The sequence below is a fragment of the Pseudorasbora parva genome, chromosome 1 (assembly GCF_024679245.1).
Source record: "Pseudorasbora parva isolate DD20220531a chromosome 1, ASM2467924v1, whole genome shotgun sequence".
NCBI lineage: Eukaryota > Metazoa > Chordata > Actinopteri > Cypriniformes > Gobionidae > Pseudorasbora > Pseudorasbora parva.
Genome location: NC_090172.1, coordinates 9,983,547 through 10,005,486, shown reverse-complemented (window position 1 = coordinate 10,005,486; position 21,940 = coordinate 9,983,547). Strand labels below are relative to the sequence as shown.

The 21,940-nt window shown below is 39.5% G+C and overlaps 1 protein-coding gene across 6 annotated transcripts in view; it reads left to right on the top strand.

Moving 5' to 3' along the window:
* kcnip4a (potassium voltage-gated channel interacting protein 4a) overlaps positions 1-21,940 on the top strand; it is a 364,749-nt gene that overhangs the window by 118,378 nt on the left and 224,431 nt on the right. The window contains exon 1 of one of the 6 annotated variants that reach the window (XM_067420187.1): positions 20,438-20,875. The exons of the other annotated variants lie outside the window; for them this stretch is intronic. Within the exon in view, the coding sequence (XP_067276288.1) occupies positions 20,788-20,875 (88 nt within the window). The 5' untranslated portion in view covers positions 20,438-20,787. Of the gene's footprint in view, positions 1-20,437; positions 20,876-21,940 lie in introns of those variants that run through there. 6 annotated transcript variants of the gene reach the window in all.

The window sequence follows — 21,940 nt, the reverse complement described above, 5'->3', positions numbered from 1 at the left end:
AGTTTTCAGGTACAGAAATTAAATAAAATAATCAAATATAAAATAACATGGCATTTAATCTTCACTGTATAAATTAAATAAAGATGAATCATTATTACAGTTAGAGTTAGAGAAACTTTATAGTCTGTCACCAGTGATTGCTAGTAATGAAGTAAAGTAAAGCATTACACTAAAAATATCGGTAACTACACTACTTTACTAGACTTGCATGCATTACCCGAGTCGTGTTTGCCTGTGTGTGAAGTTTTGATCTGTTTAAGTGCTCTGTGCATGTGCTGCGTGTGTGCTTGCCTGGGCACCGTTGCCATAGAGATCGATTTGAGTTACGTAGCTCCTGGTGCGAGGAGAGAGGGAGACGGGGACATGGGGGTTCGGCCAGTGGCGATATTCACATTACTTTCACTTTAGATAAACGTTTTCACTTTTATACTGACAGTATACAGTGATAATTTGGAAATAAAATGGAATGCAACCCTACATGTTAATATAGCAATGAATGCAACTTTAATTGCGTGGAGAGGGACAACCATCCACACAAGATGTTTGTTTTGTTTTATTCAATCGCGCTACTTTTCTTTTGTTTTTAATGTAAACATTACACTAGACCGTTTGACTATTGCGCTTGCATCTCTTCCATACGTATGCATAGTATCGCACATGACGCGGCTTTATAAACACGGCACTCAAGTAAAAAAAAAACCCTCATCTTTAGACCTGCATTTTTACCACAAAACTGCGTCCTGTGTGAATGGCCCTAAACTGATAAAGAGATTTTTATTTCAGTGCTTTTATTTAAACAGTCAGCTAGTCTCGTACATTCAGTTTACTGCATCAACAACAAGCCAAAGAGGGCAAGGTTTTAACTGAACTATGCTTTGCATTTTTAAAGGGGGGGTGAAACACTCAGTTTCAGTCAGTGTCATGTCAATCTTGAGTACCTATAGAGTAGCATTGCATCCTGCATATCTCCGAAAAGTCTTTATTTTTTTTATAATTATATAAGAAAGATGCGCTGTTCCGAGTCTTTCCGAAAAAAGCCGAGCGGGTGGGGGCGTATCGTGTGAGCGAAGCTAAATAATGACGTGTGCGCGCCGCTGTTGTGTTGAGTGCGTCGTAAAGCTGTGTCATCCCTAACAGCGGGAAAAAACTTTATTCAAAATAAAAATATGGCTTTTAATCAGATACAGCCATACATCTATGATCCGGAATCAGACCCAGAGGCTGCAGTTGAACAGGAGCAGCAGCAAAAACGACTAGAGCAGGACGTCTCTATGTGGTACAAGTTATACACTAACTATATAATATGCTTAGCGGCTTGTGTTATTTACATATTTATACTTGAATTATATCGTCGTATTTTTGTCTTTGAAGGTGTACATGTGAGAAGTGCAGTTGTGCACGTGTGTGTGTGTGTGTTTACGCGTGGTTTGTGTAGACAATTGTAACATTAGTAAGCGGACTGGTTTTGCACGGCAGGCTAAGTTAGTGTTTACATAGAAAGACATGGAATAGTAGGCTAGCGCATTTGAATGAAGAAGCGCGCTTATTTAGTTCAACATATTTCCCCACTCTTTGTGTATTGTTGTTTGGAGTGCTTTTACAATACACAAACATAAAGTTACACATATAGTGGCCAGCTAAACAAATGTACACGCACTACACATCGCATGCTCCATTGATCAATTAACTATACGTGATCATGTTTGGGCTACTTGATGAGCATAGGCAAAAACACAGACATTTGAAGCAGTCTTACTCACCGCTTGCGGTTCTAACGTTGGGACCTTTATCATTGGGACTGCTCCATCCTTCAGCATTAGGCGATCGGAAAATCCGGCGTCGAGCTGGGCCTTGTTTATGAAACAGTTGGCACCGAAATGCAGCGAACAGACATAAACCTTTGCGCAACTCAGTTGCTGATCCGGAAAAGCAAATTCCATCCACTGTTGCATTAACGCGGGGTTTTTTGGCAATCTGTACAGGACTGTCTTGGTCTGGCAACCAAAAACACACTTTTTTGGTGACATTGTTAATTTCTTGAAGTCACATCACCTGTGCAGCGCAGCCTACGAGCCAGCACTTTGATGGAAGCCTGTTGCTTTTGCACTCTCCCTCTCTCTCTCACGCTCTTCTGGTAGAATTGCCCGTACGGCCCATACAAGGAAATTCCGACCTTTTAACGTCAAGTGGACCCATGATCGAAAAAACTTGCCGAAACTTATGACTAACCGGAAGTAGTATTTTTGACAAAGAAATACTCCCATCAAACGTCCACCTTAACTTTTGAAACTTTGTCTATGTTTAGTATGAGATTCCAAGTCTTTAACAGTGTAAAAAGATCAGTATGCATGAAACAGCATTTCACCCCCCCTTTAAGTACTTAGCTACATCATTTTCTAGCTCTGTACATGCAATAAATGCTCATTCTTAAATGAGCGAGTTTTCAACTTTATCTGCAAGATTTGGTCTTGAATCACATTCATTCTCTCTCTAATGGTTCCTGCACACTGCGATTTTTCAAAATCCTTTAAGAATGTTGCTTGTCAGACTGTACGAACATGATCCACGATGTAAGGCATGTCACACTGTAAGATCTCAGTTGTCATTAATGTCAGACTGTACGATAGTCAAGGCGTGCTAAAAATGGACGCAGTTTTTATATCATCATAGTTTTATACCATCGTAGGATAAGTCACACTGCTAGCCAAGAAATCTAGACGCACCCTAGCGGCAGCAAATCTAATCTGCCGCGAGTGTCGTCTAGCAACTCTCAATACACTTCTGAGCTGTAACAACCAAACTCTGGTCAGGCCAATCACATCGTGTATAGAGTCAGTGGGCGGGGCTTAACATAATGAGGACAGAGTTCCGCTTGCGTGCTAGTAGTAAACACAGAAGCTGGCGAACGGCGGTCTTTCGAATCGGCTTTGACCGCGCCTCTGGAAGACTTGGAGTTAAGCTTTTCTTTGAGAAAAGAACGGCACTGAAGTCATTCAGAGGGAGTTTGAAAGACAAACGTTTATCCCGCCCCTCAGATTGATCTTGATGTGGGTCTGGCTTGTCAGGCTATCACACTGCAGGATTGTGCGGAAAATCTTCTGACACTGCCAGAATTTTGTCTGAGGTAAAATTTGATCGCAGTGGTCATTAATCGGCTGCCGATGAACATGTCAAACTAACGATCAAAGACGTCAGATTTTAGCTTAGGATGAGAGGAATCTTTTAGGATTTGCAAATCCTTGAAAGTCTCAGATGACCAAATCGTGGGCAAAATCGCACCATGTGCACCCGGCTTTAAAAAGACCTTTATTTGAATATTTTTCATTGACCACTTAATTATTTGTGTGTGTGTGTGTGTGTGTGTGTGTGTGTGTGTGTGTGTGTGTGTGTGTGTGTGCCATGAATCTAATAAAAAAAAAACTGTTTTTGTTCTCAGGAAAAGAGTTTTGTTCTTATGTTTCCCAAAGCCTGTGTTTTGAAACTTGTGTGTTGACATTTTAAAATACCCATTATAGCCTCCTTTATCCTGTTGTTTGTGGATTTTACGTGAGGCATATTTCTTTGTGCAGACAGGGATATTGTTCTTTCATATGGTTTTACATGCCATTTTGTAAACATTTATACAATATTCACTATGCTGACAGGCAAATTGATTATAGGGCTATGATGTTTGACCATGTACCTACACCTTAAATTAAGAAACGGGAAAGTAAAGTAATAAGTGAAGTTACTTTTCAAATGCAGTAACTAGTAAAGTAATCTCATTACAATTTACAGAAGTAACTAGTAATTAATTACTTTTTTTGAGTATCTACCCCAACACTGATAGTGATGGGCCGATTTCAAAACAGAGTTTCGAACCGTTATGAATCAGCGTATTGATTCATGATTCAGATCACATGTCAAACTGCCTAACTGCTAAAATCACGTGACATTGGCGATCCGGATTCTGAATCAATACGCTGAATCAATAGGCAACATCACTATACAAGTCGTTATTTCATTTTTTGCACACAAAAACTATTCTCGTCGCTTCATACAATCTTGAGAGAGGAAATGACAATGATGTCAATGAAGGCCTTTCTGAGCCATCAGATTTCAACAAAAATATCTTCATTTGTGTTCTGAAGATGAACGGAGGTCTGACGGGTGAGTAATTCATGAGAGAATTTTCATTTTGGGGTGAACTAACCCTGAAGTGTCATGAAACCCCCATGTTTTCACCTGGTCATTCACACCTCAGACCTGCAACACGCACATTATACAGACAAATGAGTATTAAAATATGTCCACAGAGGGAACCTTGATGCATTTTAAAAATATAACCCTATATAACAACAAACTTGAGAGAGAAACGTGGTAGAACATTTGAAAGGTCTAATAATATTTTCAGTACATTTAAGAGCACACAAACAAAACAGCAGTTTAAAACAGAAAGTATAAAGGCATAGTTACTTTTGCCCATTCATTGAATTGTTATTATTACTGTGTATAAGAATAATCTATTGTGTCATCACGTTCATGATCAGATGTACAGCTGTATCAGTGTCCTTATTTGCACATATATTTCATCTGAAGATGACGTCATTAAATATGTGTACATACAAGGTGCTGGTAAAGCAGTATAGTATATGAAATATGTGTGTTGTGTAAAAACTTGTAACGCGATTACAGGAATGGCTGACATTAGAAACGTGCCAGTCACACACTCCCAAGGCATTTTTACCTTACATTCTGTGACACTGCTTTGACTTCGCTTTTCAACCTGGAAGAGCGTAATTGCTCAGAAAAAAGCAAAAATAACCAATTTCCACTAATTTGTAAAATGTATGAGTGCTTTTAGTGTTTTCAGTGATGTATATATATGTTCACATCTTGATTAAAAAAAAGAAAAACTGATAGCAATTGCACAAATACTGTAGTTAAAGTAACTTAACATGGAATAGCTTTCCCCCTTGTTGTCTTTAAATGTTTAAGCTGTGTGGGTTAACTTGCAGGATAGCTTTTTACAGGAAGAAAAGTCAATGTTGTGGACCAAAACATGAGGCTGATGGGCTTGTTCTCAAGCCACTTTCTTCTTGCAGTTTGGGCAGGGGCATTGTTTTGTTGAAAAATAACATTTTATCAGTCCCCTTTAGATAACCGCTTTTAATTTTTAGCAAGCAAGTCTATTACATTCTCCTGTACACCAAAGCTTTAAATGTCTTTTCACAGTGAAGCAGCTCCACAATATCAGCAGCTAAAAAAGCTCCCCACACAAAGACACTCTTCCTCCATGCTTCACTGTGGTAGAGATGCTTCTATTATTATATTTCTCAGCACATTTTCGAAGGCACTGCTCTGGAGCATCACCATGCAACTTGTGTTTCATTGTGATTCATCACTCCACACGGCTGAACCATTCTGAATCAAACGTCCCATATTCTGCCAAACATTTCATTCAGGCTGTGACACTTTTCTGAAACCGCAATGGTGTTGTGCATTTGCTTGGATTTAGCAAATTTCCTGACCAAAAATTTGACAATTAAAAGTGTTTAGCCAGTTTGGGCTTGGCCCATTTATTTGTTTATTTTCTTGCCCAGAAGTGCATATTGTATTGCATAATCTCACTATTAACTATTTGCTTATTAGCATGCATATTACTAGGATATTGGCTGTTTATTAGTACGCCACGACCACATTATGCATCCCTTAAGCCTACCCAATACCTAAACTTACATTACTAGCTTCTAATAAGTAGTACTGGTAATTAGGAGTTGGAGTCAAAAGTCGTAGTTAATAGTGAGAATTAGACTGGGTAAACCCAGCCTGATCTGCCAGTTGATTTTGCCCGGCAACTCAATCTGGAAACCTGTACATTCATTTTTACTGCTGCCGTTAAACTTTTAGGGCAACCAATCACTGACTGGCTTATCCACCTGGCATGCTATTGGTGTGTTTAACATGATGACGGATAGAGAAGTGATGGGTCGTTGCCCATTGATCACCCCTCTTGCGGTCTGATTGGTTGAAGGAATATCTTATTGTGTACAGAGTCATTTGAATAATGCTCGTTGATCACGCCTCTTGTGCAGCAGAAAATACAGAGCAGACTCCCCAGACCAATGTTCAATCTTACATTGAGCTTGGTCTGGTGATAGCCAGACAAATTGAGAATTGGACCCTAATTTAAAGTCTGACCAAAATTTTAGTGTGCCGTTATTCATAAGTGCAGATTTTAAGTCTAGTGTGTTCAGAAAGTCATGAAAGTGTAAGTGTACTTCAGTTAAGTTTACTCTTTTTTATATCATCTGCAAGTTTGGTAAATGAACTGCATTTATACAGCACTTTCAACAGACCCATGGCCCCCAAAGCGCTTTACATATTGCCTCACATTCACCCATTCGTTCACTCCTTTATACAACGACGGCAGTGTCAGCCATGTAAGGCACCACCCGGCTGGTCGGGAGCAGCTGGGGTTAGGTGTCTTACCCATGGACACCTTAACACTTTGGTCAGGTGGAACCGGGATAGAACCACCAACCTTACGGTTTGTAGCCAACCTACATGAACCGCTGAGCCACTGTCTTATAAAACTACTTTTAGGGTTTGAAGACACACCACAAGTGCACATTCAAAACAATTAAAGGGGGGGTGAAACACTCAGTTTCAGTCAGTGTCATGTCAATCTTGAGTACCTTTAGAGTAGCATTGCATCCTGCATATCTCCGAAAAGTCTTTATTTTTTTTATAATAATATAAGAAAGATGCGCTGTTCCGAGTCTTTCCGAAAAAAGCCGAGCGGGTGGGGGCGTATCGTGTGGGCGGTGCTAAATAATGACGTGTGCACGCCGCTGTTATTGTGTTGAGTGCGTCGTAAAGCTGTGTCATCCCTAACAGCGGGAAAAAACTTTATTCAAAATAAAAATATGGCTTTTAATCAGATACAGCCATACATCTATGATCCGGAATCAGACCCAGAGGCTGCAGTTGAACAGGAGCAGCAGCAAAAACGACTAGAGCAGGACGTCTCTATGTGGTACAAGTTATACACTAACTATATAATATGCTTAGCGACTTGTGTTATTTACATATTTATACTTGAATTATATCGTCGTATTTTTGTCTTTGAAGGTGTACATGTGGGAAGTGCAGTTGTGCACGTGTGTGTGTGTGTGTGTGTGTTTACGCGTGGTTTGTGTAGACAATTGTAGTAAGCAGTGGTTTTGCACGGCAGGCTAGTGTTTACATAGAAAGACATGGAATAGTAGCGCATTTGAATGAAGAAGCACACTTATTTAGTTCAACATATTTCCCCCCTCTTTGTGTATTGTTGTTTGGAGTGCTTTTACAATACACAAACATAAAGTTACACATATAGTGGCCAGCTAAACAAATGTACACGCACTACACATCGCATGCTCCATTGATCAATTAACTATACGTGATCATGTTTGGGCTACTTGATGAGCATAGGCAAAAACACAGACATTTGAAGCAGTCTCACTCGCCGCCTGCGGTTCTAACGTTGGGACCTTTATCGTTTGGACTGCTCCATCCTTCAGCATTAGGCGATCGGAAAATCCGGCGTCGAGCTGGGCCTTGTTTATGAAACAGTCGGCACCGAAATGCAGTGAACAGACATAAACCTTTGTGCAACTCAGTTGCTGATCCGGAAAAGCAAATTACATCCACTGTTGCCTTAACGCGGGGTTTTTTGGCAATCTGTACAGGACTGTCTTGGTCTGGCAACCAAAAACGCACTTTTTTGGTGACATTGTTAATTTCTTGAAGTCACATCACCTGTGCAGCGCAGCCTACGAGCCCCGCTTTGATGGGCGTAGCCTGTTGCTTTCGCTCTCTCTCTCACGCTCTTCCGGTAGAATTGTCCGTACGGCCCATACAAGGAAATTCCCAAATTTTAACGTCAAGTGGACCCATGATCGAAAAAAAATTGCCGAAACTTATGACTAACTTATGAAGTAGTATTTTTGACAAAGAAATACTCCCATCAAACGTCCACCTTAACTTTGTCTATGTTTAGTATGGGATAACAAGTCTTTAACAGTGTAAAAAGATCAGTATGCATGAAACAGCATTTCACCCCCCCTTTAAGTGCACTTTTTCCACAAGGGTATGTTTGGTATATTTAAATAATAAACCTTTATCTGTTATCTGTTTGTGATTTTAGAAAAGGACAAATATTAATGAGAGTAACTGGTATTGGTGGCAGTGTTTTGGCTAGGATGTGTGGCACGACATCAGTTCTTTTTGAGATAGCATGTGCATGTGCTTGTGTGAGCAGGTGTGTGCGGCAGGATGAATTCAAAGAGGTGCGGAAGCTAGTTTTCACACATGCTGGTAACTGGCAAATACTCTTCATGCTCAGCAAGTCTATCACTCAAGCTGTGTGTGAGGCATGTCTGCAAGCTCCTCAATAGCTGCCTGGATTTGAATTGAATGCAGATTGACTGTTTCAGGGGGTTGCATAGCAGCTGCTAATTGGTAATGAGGAACATTTGCAGTTGCTCGCTGAGGTCTGGTCTGAATTAGACAGCTCCGCCCCAAACAGATACAGGCTAAAAATAAATCTGAACTGATTAACTGAAACATTTTTGTAAAGCCTGTACATGTTGTACATTTTAAAGCTGTTCCTAATACCATAAAATACACACTGTGACATCTTATATTACATATAATATACAGATAATATCTTGTCCTCATTGGATGATTATTAAAGGTGCCCTGAAATGAAAAATTGAATTAGCCTTACCATAGTGAAAATTATAAGAGTTCAGTAAATGGACATCACATACTGTGAGTCTTAGACACCATTGCCTCCTACTTCTTATGTAAATCTCGTGAATCAAAAACACCACGGAAAAATAAGTGCTTCTCAACATAAACCCAACCGTGATGCAAGCATTGGGGATCATTTATATGCACGCCCCCAACATTTACATGTGTCTAAACATGTGCATTGTCAGGCGGAACTGACGAAGCGAATCATCAGGACTGCGGGTAAACAAGCGTCACTCAAGGATAGCGAAAACGACAGCTCTCATGACACACACGTCATGTTCCAGGCTGTGTAGGAGATGTGAGGACTTTTCTACCCTTCCCACAGATAAAAAATGTCAACAGTCATGATTGATGTTTATAATCGGACACCACAACAATTTAATTCAAGATAGTTTGTTTGTTCGGCCCATTTCAAGCAAGCTTCGCTCAGCGTCTTAAACTGAAGAAAGTGACAACTATATTCCTGCAAGCAGTAAGTAGCGATTTTATCCACTTATTGACTAGCTGTTTAAACAATTTCTGATGAAATTGAAAGTTTCCTAGAGAGACAGCATTGTCTAGATAACACAAGGTGCTAGAACAGTAAAAATAGGAAACACCAAGTACCATACCAAACTAAATAGTGTGTCTAATGACAAAGGTTAATATTATTTTGTAATACAAAATACAACCGTAGATACGCTGCTTACAGATCGTTCACTCGATCCTTCTAGCAAATGTCACCTTTTCCACCATATAAGTTAAAACGATAGTCATTTGACAAGGCTATTCATTTTGTAAAAATATATATTCATATTTTTGAGAACTTAAGTAGGATGTTTTTGCATGCTTGTATTTCAGACTACATCACAGTCACTGTGCAGCCTACATTGTGACTAACATTATATAAAATGCAATATCGTTGACAAAAAAGAGAAAATTCTAGTGCTGCCCCCCTCAGAGCACTTGGTGCCCTACGTGCAGTGCGTGATGCGTGTGGTGGGAGTGGCAGCACTGTATATAAATGTATATTTCTAAAAAACTAATAGCAAACATAATATTAATGAAATAATTTTGCTTAAGTGTACCCAAAGAGAGTGATATTACACATGTCATGTGCTTCTAAACACACTTAAGTATATTTTTGAAAAGTGCATATGTTTGAATAACCTTTTTGTTGATAATTACACTTATTTTGGGCCCAAGTCTCCAGTGCGGCACGGCCACCAAAACCCAGTGTTTAGGAGAGAGCCTCAAAACCAGTGTAGAAAATAGCCTATTACTTATGAGTTATGATGTTTTTGAATGTAAAAACCACACGAATATCATTAGTTGACCTCAGACAACAGTATAAAACATTTAAAAAGCCAGTTACACCTTAAATGCATTTTTTCTTTTTTACTTGTGTCCAGAAACAACTTTTACATTTAATTTTTAAAAAATAAATTGTTTTAAACCCAACTGTTGGGTTTGTCTGTATTTTGGTGCATTCGAGCACAAACTGAAAAAAAATCCAACTTATGTTTTGTATGAAAAATCAGCTTTTAAAGTTTATTCAACTATTTAACATGAAAAAAGTTGAGAACTCAAAAATGTTCTGCAGCTGTTTGCCTTAAACTTTAAAGTTTTCTCAAACTTTTGTTTTGTTACAGTGCATGAACACCACCATAAAGTTTTAAATACCAGTGGGAAGCTCTGGATTTTCTTTAAGGCCCCGATCTGTACGAGCTGGGGTCGTGTCAGTGAAAAACACGGCAGACTACAATACTAAAAGGTTTTTAGCAGTGATATTGTCAGGTTTTTTTTTTTTTACAGCGATAACATTTTAATATAACAATAGTATAGCTAATGGTGAAGTTTACAGTGGCTTCATAAATTAATTAAAAACATAAAAAAGCAAAACACACCTGATGCACATTTCTTGTTGTTGATTTAAGAGCCTTGTGTAATTAATTAAGAGAAAGTACTCTGCCATCTTCCATCGTTAACACGACTGGAGGACCAGGAGGACTTTTTGACCCAATCATGGGTCGAAACAACCCAGATTTTTTTTTTTGTCTGTATGCTTAAGTGTATTTCCTTTTATGCGGAATCTAGTACACACAAATCTAATGAAGCTGCTTCATTGCTATGACCTTTCAAAGCACCTAGTAATGCTTAATAGTAAAATGCCACATGTCTACTTAGATTTAAAACATGAAGAAATTAATTTGAGTTGCTGTGCTATTCATAAGGTCATATAATACTTGTAGCTGTGAAGCAGCAGCATGAAACGTGCACTGCAGTGACAGTGTGCACACACTGTAGCTTAATCTGTATGGAAAATCTGTTCTCTTCGCATTCACCCACATTTTTCTCTCTTGTCACAACAACCGCGAGCTCCTTTCAGAACAGCACGCCTCTTTGCGGAAACAGCGTTCCTATTTGAGAGCACCAGGGACAGAGAGGGGTCTAAATCTTCCGAGAGTCACTTACGGAAAAAAGCTCTAGGTTTGGAGTGCTCTTCCTGAAATTGGTCTGTCTGAACCAGGGATGACCACTGGAAATCAACTGTTCTTTCATATACAATACAAGCCGTTTCATCTGTCATCTAAATGGCTTGGCTCTACCTGGAGCTGCTATAATGAGATTCTGCAGGAATGTTAATGAAAGTATTTTACACATAAAAAGATCATCATGGTGCGCATGGATGAGAAATTAAGCTTTGATAGATAGATGATGGATAATGGCACTGAAGTGGGAAAAAGTGGAAAACATGTTTGATGTGATTTAAGCAACCATACAAATTCAGCTGGGATTCGCAATCAAAAAGAAAAGAAAAAAAGGCATGAAGGAAAAACAAACGTTTCAGCTCTCGGCTCTTCTTCAGTGTGTGAGGTATAATATCTCCACTCACTGTTTATACAATTAATTCTTTTTTGACATTACAATCGATTAACAGGTTTAATTAATACTAAATGTTAAATAAAATTGATATGCAAAATAACCAAAATCCTCAGCTTACAATAAATTTATGATTATGTATCAACAATTAACCACATACAGCATAAACTTTCTAGATATGTTAATCAACTGGTAACAAATGGTTACACTTTATTTTAAGGTGTCATTGTTACAGTTTAATTATATATTTAATGTACTTATTATAGGGTTACCGGTATGCATCATTTACTGTTATTACTATGGTAAGTACATGAAACGTATGTAACAAGGACACTTTAAAATAGTGTTACCACTTTTACATACGCATAGGACATAATTCTACACCAAACTCAACAATAGCAATTCTAACAATAAAAAAATAAAAAATCTTGTGCAAACAGTGTACTGGAGTACAAGCCCCCAGCCCCAATTTCCATGTTTCATTAACAGTTCATCTTAGTATTGTATTGTATTGTATTGTATTGTATACCATGTGGTTTCCGTAAATGCAGACTGCCACATTTTCACGTTGTTTTGTATGTTTTTGAATAATATATATATATATATATATATATATATATATATATATATATATATATATATATATATATATATATATATATATATATATATATATATATATATATATATATATATATATATATATATATATATATATATATATATATATATATATATATATACACTGTAAAAAATTATTTAGAAAAAAAAAGTTAACTGGTTGCCTTAAAATTGAGTTAATTGAAATTAAAATTTTGAGTTAATACAATGAACATTTTTTGAGATTCGACAACCTTTATTAAAAGATTATTAAAAGATTTTGTAAGCATATTGGGTAATAATGTGTGTGTTATTTCTGATGACACAGTGAAACATGCCAAATTGTGCTATTTTCATGATTTATCACATTTTTTATGTGGTTCAGATACAAAAATATTTTGAGTTTCTATTTATTAAACACATTTCCTTCATTGTATCAACTCAAATTTTTAATTTCAATGAACTCAAAATTTTAAGGCAACCAGGTTACTTAATTTTTTAAGTTAAACCAAGAATTCGTAATAATAGCATATTATTAGCGAATAGGAGATGGCAAAAGATTCAGTGTGTATCTGTATTTGCACTCATCAAATGATTCAATTTACAACATGTTGTCGCTTCAGTGAGTAATGTAGCCAATCACAGACATTTGTTGATTTCTACAACACAATGGCCAATCACAGTTGAAGTTAGAATCCACTCACCGCTCAAGTTTTTGTCCAGTGCTGACTGATGTGCAAAACCTCTCTAACAAAGTGTAGATGTTATTTAAATAAGAGATTCATTGTTTTGTCAGTTTATAAAAAATAAAAATAATAATAGGCCTATAATATTTTCAGAATTTGAATAAAAATTGTATTCTCCCTTCTTGACAAACGGCCAAATACACACTTAATCACAGGCCAATTTGCACATACATGTGGGATTCACTCTCGCAATTGTGATGACTGACAGCGATAAATATTTTTTTCGATATTAGGCTTGTATAAATATCAGGAAAACATGGTTCTTAGCTGCATGTCAATGTCCATGGATCATTTGTTCTTTGGTAAGTTGTAAGGAACACTATATTGGGCCCAACCTTTAGTTTAAACTGATAACTGTTTGTTTTACTCTTGTTTTCCCCTATTAACTCCAGTCATGTAGCTGCTCTTCTGCCACTCAGTCCCGACTGGGGCGCCGTGTTCCAATGAGAAATTGACAGCGAAGCATACCCTCTGTAAATAGGGAGCAAACAAAAGAGGGTAATGAAGTAGGACAGGTGGGGCAACTGAACCTATAATCAGGTAACAAGAAGGACGGTGTTTTAGTCAATGGAGCTACAGAGATTTTTACATTCATGCAAAACTAGACTTAATTCGCCCCAATGAAAAGCATGTTTACACTATTGAAATCGTTTCCTATCCCCTATATAGTGCACTATGTGCCATTCACCATGTAGAAAATAGTACACGTGTGAACAAATGACCGATTTCAGCCACAGCTTCAGCGTCTGTTTATAATGTAATAATAATAATAATAATAATAGATTTTATTTATAATGCACTTTTCATTCCGAAGAATCTCAAAGTGCAACAAAGGGGGGGGGGGGGATAACAACAAAAAATGAATAACAAGTAAAAATATAGAATACTACAAACAATCAACCAACACAGAAAACAGAACAGAAACAGAGCTGATGGTGAACAGAAACAGAGCTGATGGTGAACAGAAACAGAGCTGATGGTGAACAGAAACAGAGCTGATGGTGAACAGAAACAGAGCTGATGGTGGACAGAAACAGAGCTGATGGTGAACAGAAACAGAGCTGATGGTGAACAGAAACAGAGCTGATGGTGAACAGAAACAGAGCTGATGGTGGACAGAAACAGAGCTGATGGTGAACAGAAACAGAGCTGATGGTGAACAGAAACAGAGCTGATGGTGAACAGAAACAGAGCTGATGGTGAACAGAAACAGAGCTGATGGTGGACAGAAACAGAGCTGATGGTGGACAGAAACAGAGCTGATGGTGAACAGAAGCAGAGCTGATGGTGAACAGAAACAGAGCTGATGGTGAACAGAAACAGAGCTGATGGTGGACAGAAACAGAGCTGATGGTGAACAGAAACAGAGCTGATGGTGAACAGAAACAGAGCTGATGGTGAACAGAAACAGAGCTGATGGTGAACAGAAACAGAGCTGATGGTGAACAGAAACAGAGCTGATGGTGAACAGAAACAGAGCTGATGGTGAACAGAAACAGAGCTGATGGTGAACAGAAACAGAGCTGATGGTGAACAGAAGCAGAGCTGATGGTGAACAGAAACAGAGCTGATGGTGAACAGAAACAGAGCTGATGGTGGACAGAAACAGAGCTGATGGTGAACAGAAACAGAGCTGATGGTGAACAGAAACAGAGCTGATGGTGAACAGAAACAGAGCTGATGGTGGAAGTCTCTGTTAGCTCCGCAGCACACTGTGGTCCACTCCATGTTTCAGATTTCTCCCAGCGGCAGTGTCCCGATGACATCGCCGAGGCATGACAGCTGAAGACCAGATGATGGGTCTTCTTCATGATGATTCAAACGATGGGGATCGCTGCAGCACCATGCAGGAGGCAGAACATTCCTCCGGGCACTTCTGTGGACACACCGGGGCCGGCGCAGATGTCCAAGCCGCTCCACGGTCGCAATGCAGGACGGAACAGCGGCGCAGCCGAGAAGCAGAACATCCCAACATCATGCCGGACGCCGACGACGAGAGCTCGGATGACGCTAGCCCGGTGCAAACTTCAGCCACCATGCAGCCCAAGCCCAAGGGAGACCACCAGTGAGCACCCGCGGCGAGAAACATCAAATGTCCTCCAAACCAGAACCAACCGCAGCAATTCAAACGTAAACATTAGAGAAGCGGTTGAAAACGGCGAAACGACGAACAACAACCTCTCAACGACCTCTCAGTGGCTGCCAGCAATCAGCAACAGTCCCAATTGTAGCTCTGACTGTTAGACTAGTCACAAACATAAGGACATAAAATAAAATGTAAATCTAATAGTACATTAACATGATTTGTTGTGGGTGGAGAAGCGGCGAACAGACAACGCCAGCGTCCTCTCCCCCACGTTGCCTAGCAACTCTAATGTAGGGCGCGGGACTTTAGATTCTAGAGGGCATTTGATTGGACAGAAAATCTGATGACACACTGAAGAGCAGAGTGATGTCATCAAAATCATTGATCCATATTGGCTGAATGGAGAGACTGTAAGTTTTGAATGCTTAAATATCTTCTAAATGTGAATTTTGTCATTGTTTACGAGCACACTAGCTTATAGACAACAATAAGGCTAATATATTCTTTCTAAAAGTAAAAAAAAACATACAATTTTATTTCTCCATTTGAACATCCAGTTTGGCATCACAGTTGAAGAGTAATTTACTGGCGATGAGGATTTACTTATTTTAGAGTTAAAGTGCCCTTATTATGGATTTTTTTAAATTACCTTGTATATGGTGTTTAACATAGTACTATGTGAATGGAAACATCCTGCAAAGTTTTAAATCTGAAAGTACACCGTATTTAAAGTTATTGTCTCTCAAATGTAAGAGTCGACTCTGAGTCAATTAAACAAATCGTTTTTCAAACGAATCACAAGCCCCTTTCTTGTGACTTCAAGACAAAACATTAGTATATTGCCGTCCCCTTATTGTGCGCACAGACACCAGGGAAAAACACTTCAGCGGATACTGGATAGCATCATGTTGAGAAGACACTGTGCTCTACAATGTGTTTGTGTTTCATATTGTGTAGATATCTGGCTAACAGGCTAACTCATGTTATTACTGTCTTACTGAAATACTACTGTAAATCAGATGTGGGCTGCAGTATTACATAAAACTGTGTCTGTTAATGCAGATTGTCTGTAATTCTTACTACTTTAAGTATAGATACAGAAAGGAGCAATATTTGCTTTGTAAACTTTAATGTTACATCAGTCATTCATTTTAGTGAATTTGTGTCATTTATGCTCGGCCGCTGTTACTGATTTTTGTAAAATAAAATATAATAATATTAATAATAATTAGGCCCCAATTGAACATTTTCTAGTGACTGATCACATTTAAATTTTTAGTTGGCCATATTGAATTTCTGTGAATTAAATTTCATCAATTCACAGAAAATCAGTTTGGCCAACTTAAAAATTTAGATGTGATCAGTCAACTAGAAAATTTTTCAATTGTAGCCAGAATTTGGTTTTTTTTATATATATATTTTTTTTTACAGTGTACAGTTCCTGCATGTGCACTACAATAAATTAGAAATATACAAATGGGTCTGTTGATGGACATGCACGTGTTAAAGGTCCCGCTCTTCGCGATTCCATCTTACAAACTTAAGTTAGTGTGAAATGTTGCTGTTAGAGCATAAATAATACCTGTAAAATTATAAAGCTCAAAGTTTAATGCCAAGCGAGATATTTTATTTAACAGAAGTTCCCTTTCAAAGCCTACAGCGAACGGCCGGTTTGGACTACAGCAGGAAGTGCAGGGATGTAATGACGTCACTAGAACCGTTTGTTGACTAACCCTCTGCCCACAAGAACACGCAAAATAGGGGGCGTGGTCTTGTTGCTCTCCCACGTAGAGAAGAGCGCGCATTCATCGCTTGCATCTCCCCGTTATGGTAAGAGGCGGGACCTTTCCAGGCAAAGTGCGCTAAGCTGCTGTCCAATCACAACACGGGAAGCGCTGGCCCAATCAGAACTCGTTATGTGTTTCTGAAGGAGGGACTTCATAGAACAAGGAAATCATCAGGCCGTTTTAAAGGGGGGGTGAAATGCTGTTTCATGCATACTGATCTTTTTACACTGTTAAAGACTTGGAATCCCATACTAAACATAGACAAAGTTTCAAAAGTTAAGGTGGACGTTTGATGGGAGTATTTCTTTGTCAAAAATACTACTTCCGGTTAGTCATAAGTTTCGGCAAGTTTTTTGAGATCATGCGTCCCCATTGACGTTAGTGGGGGCGGAATTTCCTTGTATGGGCCTTACAGGACAATTCTACCGGAAGCGCGTGAGAGAGAGCGAGGGAGAGAGCGAAAGCAACAGCCTACGCCCATCAAAGCGGGGCTTGTAGGATGCTGGACAGGTGACAATTACACATAGCACATAACAATGTCACCAAAAAAGTGGGTTTTTGGTTACCAGACCAAGACAGTCCTGCACAGATTCGCCAAAAACCCCGCGTTAAGGCAACAGTGGATGTAATTTGCTTTTCCGGATCAGCAACTGAGTTGCGCGAATGTTTATATCTGTTCGCTGCATTTCGGTGCCGACTGTTTCATAAACAAGGCCCAGCTCGACGCCGAATTTTCCCAATCGCCTAATGCTGAAGGATGGAGCAGTCCCAACGTTAGAAGGGTGAGTGAGACTGCTTTTAGTCCGCTTACTGTCTACACAAACCACGCGTAAACACACAAACACACGTGCACAACTGCACTTCCCACATGTACACCTTCAAAGACAAAAATACGACGATATACAATTCAAGTATAAATATGTAAATAACACAAGTCGCTAAGCATATTATATAGTTAGTGTATAAGTTGTACCACATACAGACGTCCTGCTCTAGTCGTTTTTGCTGCTGCTCCTGTTCAACTGCAGCCTCTGGGTCTGATTCCGGATCATAGATGTATGGCTGTATCTGATTAAAAGCCATATTTTTATTTTGAATAAAGTTTTTTTCCGCTGTTAGGGATGACGCTCGACTCAACACACAGCGCGCTGCTGCACACGTCATTATTTAGCTCCGCTCACACGATACGCCCCCACCCGCTCGGCTTTTTTCGGAAAGACTCGGAACAGCGCATCTTTCTTATATAATTATTAAAAAAATAAAAACTTTTCGGAGATATGCAGGATGCAATGCTACTCTATAGGTACTCAAGATTGACATGACACTGACTGAAACTGAGTGTTTCACCCCCCCTTTAAGGACAGAGGAAACAGCGCTGTACAGATAAGTAAATTGTGTGAAAAATACTGTTTTTTTACACGCGAAACATGAACTTATGAACGTAAAGTTATATTGCACACTGTAAACATAATCAAAGCTTCGAAAACACACAAAGAACGGGACCTTTAATGCCTAGGGTGAGGAATTACAGTTGAAACATCTCATAATGTACCTCAAACTGAGTAGCATCACTGAGAAACATCCTGCTCAAGGTTCGGGTTGAATAACAATTTCTTCAAATGTTTCATCATCGATTCGGGCTCGCGCTGGGATTGGTGTAACATTGACGTCACCGTTACTGACTTTACAGTGTGTATAATCGCTGAGCTTTAAGAAGGCTCTGGACGAAGCTGGAGTTTAGTTATGGTAATAGGCGTATCTGAAATACGCGCTGTACGTGATAGACTAATTACATCAGATTGATCCATCTGACCAATCAGAGCAGAGTAGGCTCTCTGGGAGGAGGGATTTAGAGAGGCTGATACATCGAGTTCATTCAATCATTGAATATTGTGCATGATGCAATGTATATTATGAGAAAATTAAGCAGTTTTTTGACCTTTGATGCATGTTATTTGGAGACAAAACACATTTTTTAAAAATAGAATAATTGGGGTACTTTAAAGCTGCAGTCCGTGACTTTTTGCGGTCTAGCGGTTAATAAACTGAGCTGCATGCGTCTTGTGGAAGAACATTGCAGCCGGAGCTGCTTCTTTCGTTTTTTTTTAAAATCTTGAACACAAAAAAGTTATGGACAGCAGCTTGAAGCTAGCCTAGAAATCTAGAAGCACCCTAGTGGCAGCAAATCTAATCTGCCACGAGTGTCGTCTAGCAACTCTCAATACACTTCTGAGCTGTAAAAATCTAACTCTGGTCGGGCCAATCACATTGTGTATAGAGTCGGTGGGTGGGGCTTAACATAGTGACGGCCGAGTTGTGTTTGCGTGCTTCCAGTAAACACAGAAACTGGCGAACGGCGGTCTTTCGAATCAGCTTTGACCGCGACTCTGGAAGACTTGGAGTTAAGCTTTTCTCTGAGAAAAGAACAAAGAACGGCACTGAAGTCATTCTTAAAAAGGGAAGATGTGTTCGGAGTTTTGCCGACCGGATACGGCGAATGTTTAATATTTCAACAAGCTCTGCTTCACCTTTGTTGGTTGTAGCGCTATCCTATCATGTGCAGAGGGAGTTTGAAAGACAACCTTTTATCCCGCCCCTCGGATTGAGCCCTGTCTATGGTGAGTTTCCAGACCAAACATCTTGATGTGGGTCTGGCTTGTCAGGCTAGCTTGAAGCAAATGTCATTACAGATGCCAGTAAAACGAGTGGTTCATTCATAAATCTGTAAGCTCTTACCTTCATGCTGTGGAAATACAACCATAAGACAGAACACAATGAATACAGCGCTAAAAAAAGGGCGGGGCTACATGAAGTCTATGACAAACTTATTTTTTTACTTACATTTTTGGGTAAAATGTTATCTAAAGCTGTTGTCATGGACGAGTCCAAGTCTTTTGATGCAGCTCTGTAAAAATAAGTACCTCGGGCTATGAGTAATCAAGGCTGACCTTATGAACTCCACCTTTATTTCTACCATCTGAACACCTGCTGTTCGGAAATGTCAAGGTGTTTCACATCAGTTTTAACATCCCTGTCCCTCTGTCCCCCCCCCCCCTCTCTCTCTCTCTCTCTCTCTCTCTCTCTCTCTCTCTCTCTCTCTCTCTGTTCTTTTCTTTATATTGCCTTCAGTCAGTCTGCTGCTTTGTGTTGCATTGCTTTTCACACCTCAGTCCCTTTGTCTTCTGTCCAGATCTCTTTTCACTTGCTTTCTTGCACCTTCACCTTTATCTTCCTTCTCCATATCTCTGTCCTATTCACTTTCCTTCAGGCAGAAGCTGGCTGTCTCACCAGTCTCTCTTATCTTTAACCTCGCCGTCCCTCCATTTCATCCACTTTTTTATCCTTCGTTCTCAATACAGTGACACTCAGAGATGCCTCATCCAGAGGGTCTCTGAAGTGTTGTAGCATTGTAACTGGCAACACGACAGTCCCATAACCGCCTGTCAGTGCTGATTCCTTCTCGTTTTTCACTTCTCCGGCCCCTCCTCCTCCTCCTCGCTCTCCCTCTCTCATGCTATCACTCCGAGGCCACGCTGGCACCGCCTTCCCAGCAACGGCCGTGGAGGTTGAAGCAGCCACAGATGGGGCTGAGACACACAGGCAGCCACTCTACTACAAATGTGTGTGTGTGTGTCAGAAAGAGTGTGAGCTGTACAAGAGAGGAGACGGCTTAGAAAGGAGCGCTCAGCACCTCTGGGACAGACGAGCGCTCCAGAGGAAATATTTATGACCCAACGGCAGTGAGTGACCCCCCTCGCGCAGACAGGATCTCCAGCAAGGAGCCGCGGTCCGCTCCGTATGAGCCGACACTCACAGACGCACGAGCAGAGCAGGTTCGGGCAGGAGCGCGGCCACGGGGAGGAAGTTTTCCTCTGTCAACAAACCTTTTAAGGATTAAACGGCAGGAAGAGAGAGAAACCTCAGCATGAGCAACTGCAGGAAGAGATGCAAGAGGGAGATTCTGAAGTTTGCTCAGTACCTCTTCAGACTTATCACTGGCACACTCAATGCAGGTAAAGTTGGGGACAATTTCCTCATTTTCCAAAGTTTTAATCTCATAAATATCAGGTTTGTTGGATTTGCAGTGGCATATAAAATACTTTATTATATACATACACAGTATGGATGTAGAAGTTGAGGCAGTGCAGCTCAAACAACCTACAGGCATCTCTTAACCAGATTTTGACCTTTGATATCTATCTATCTTCTCCTTCCTAATCTCCTTAATCATGTCAATTAATCCAAGTCTACTGGCCATTAGGAGGAGGCAAACAAATTTTCCCCATCATTTGCCAAATATAAATGGATGTGTCAGCTGTTTCAAGGAGAGATGGGCTCTTCTCCATGGATTGCAGCACATTTTGTCATGTTGTCCTGTCCTTGAGTATCCCGCTGTAGTTATCCCAGTGTGTCTACAAATAATGTCAAATTGTGTGGAGATAATTGGGCAGTGAAACATATTTCTGAAATGAATAGGCGTGTTGCAGGAAATCAGCAATTAATTAAAACCAGTGCATGTAGTGACTATACTGACCTTCATCAACGGGTTCATTTGTCAAGATATGATTTGCATGAATATGTATATATATACATATAAATGTCAAAATGATATTATCTTATCTTATATATATATATATATATATATATATATATATATATATATATATATAATATTATATATATATATATGTGTGTGTGTGTGTGTGTGTGTGTGTGTGTGTGTGTGTGTGTGTGTGTGTGTGTGTGTGTGTGTGTGTGTATATTTTATATATATATATATATATATAATATATATATTTATACACTCTAAAAATGGCTGGGTTAAAAACAACTCAATTGGCAACCCAGCGCTTGGTAAATATTGGACAGAGCACATGCTGGGTTAAATTAACCCAGTGGCATTTTAACCCAGCAGGCTGGGCTGTTGAGAAAACCCAAAATGTAGTCAATTTTTTACCATTAATGGATTTGCTATTGTGGGTTGTTCTTAAAAAATCTCCTGTGCATTAGCGTACTGTAAAACTAGACAATCATGAAAGAACAAATGAAGAATGCATGTTTAGACTGTTAAAACAGTT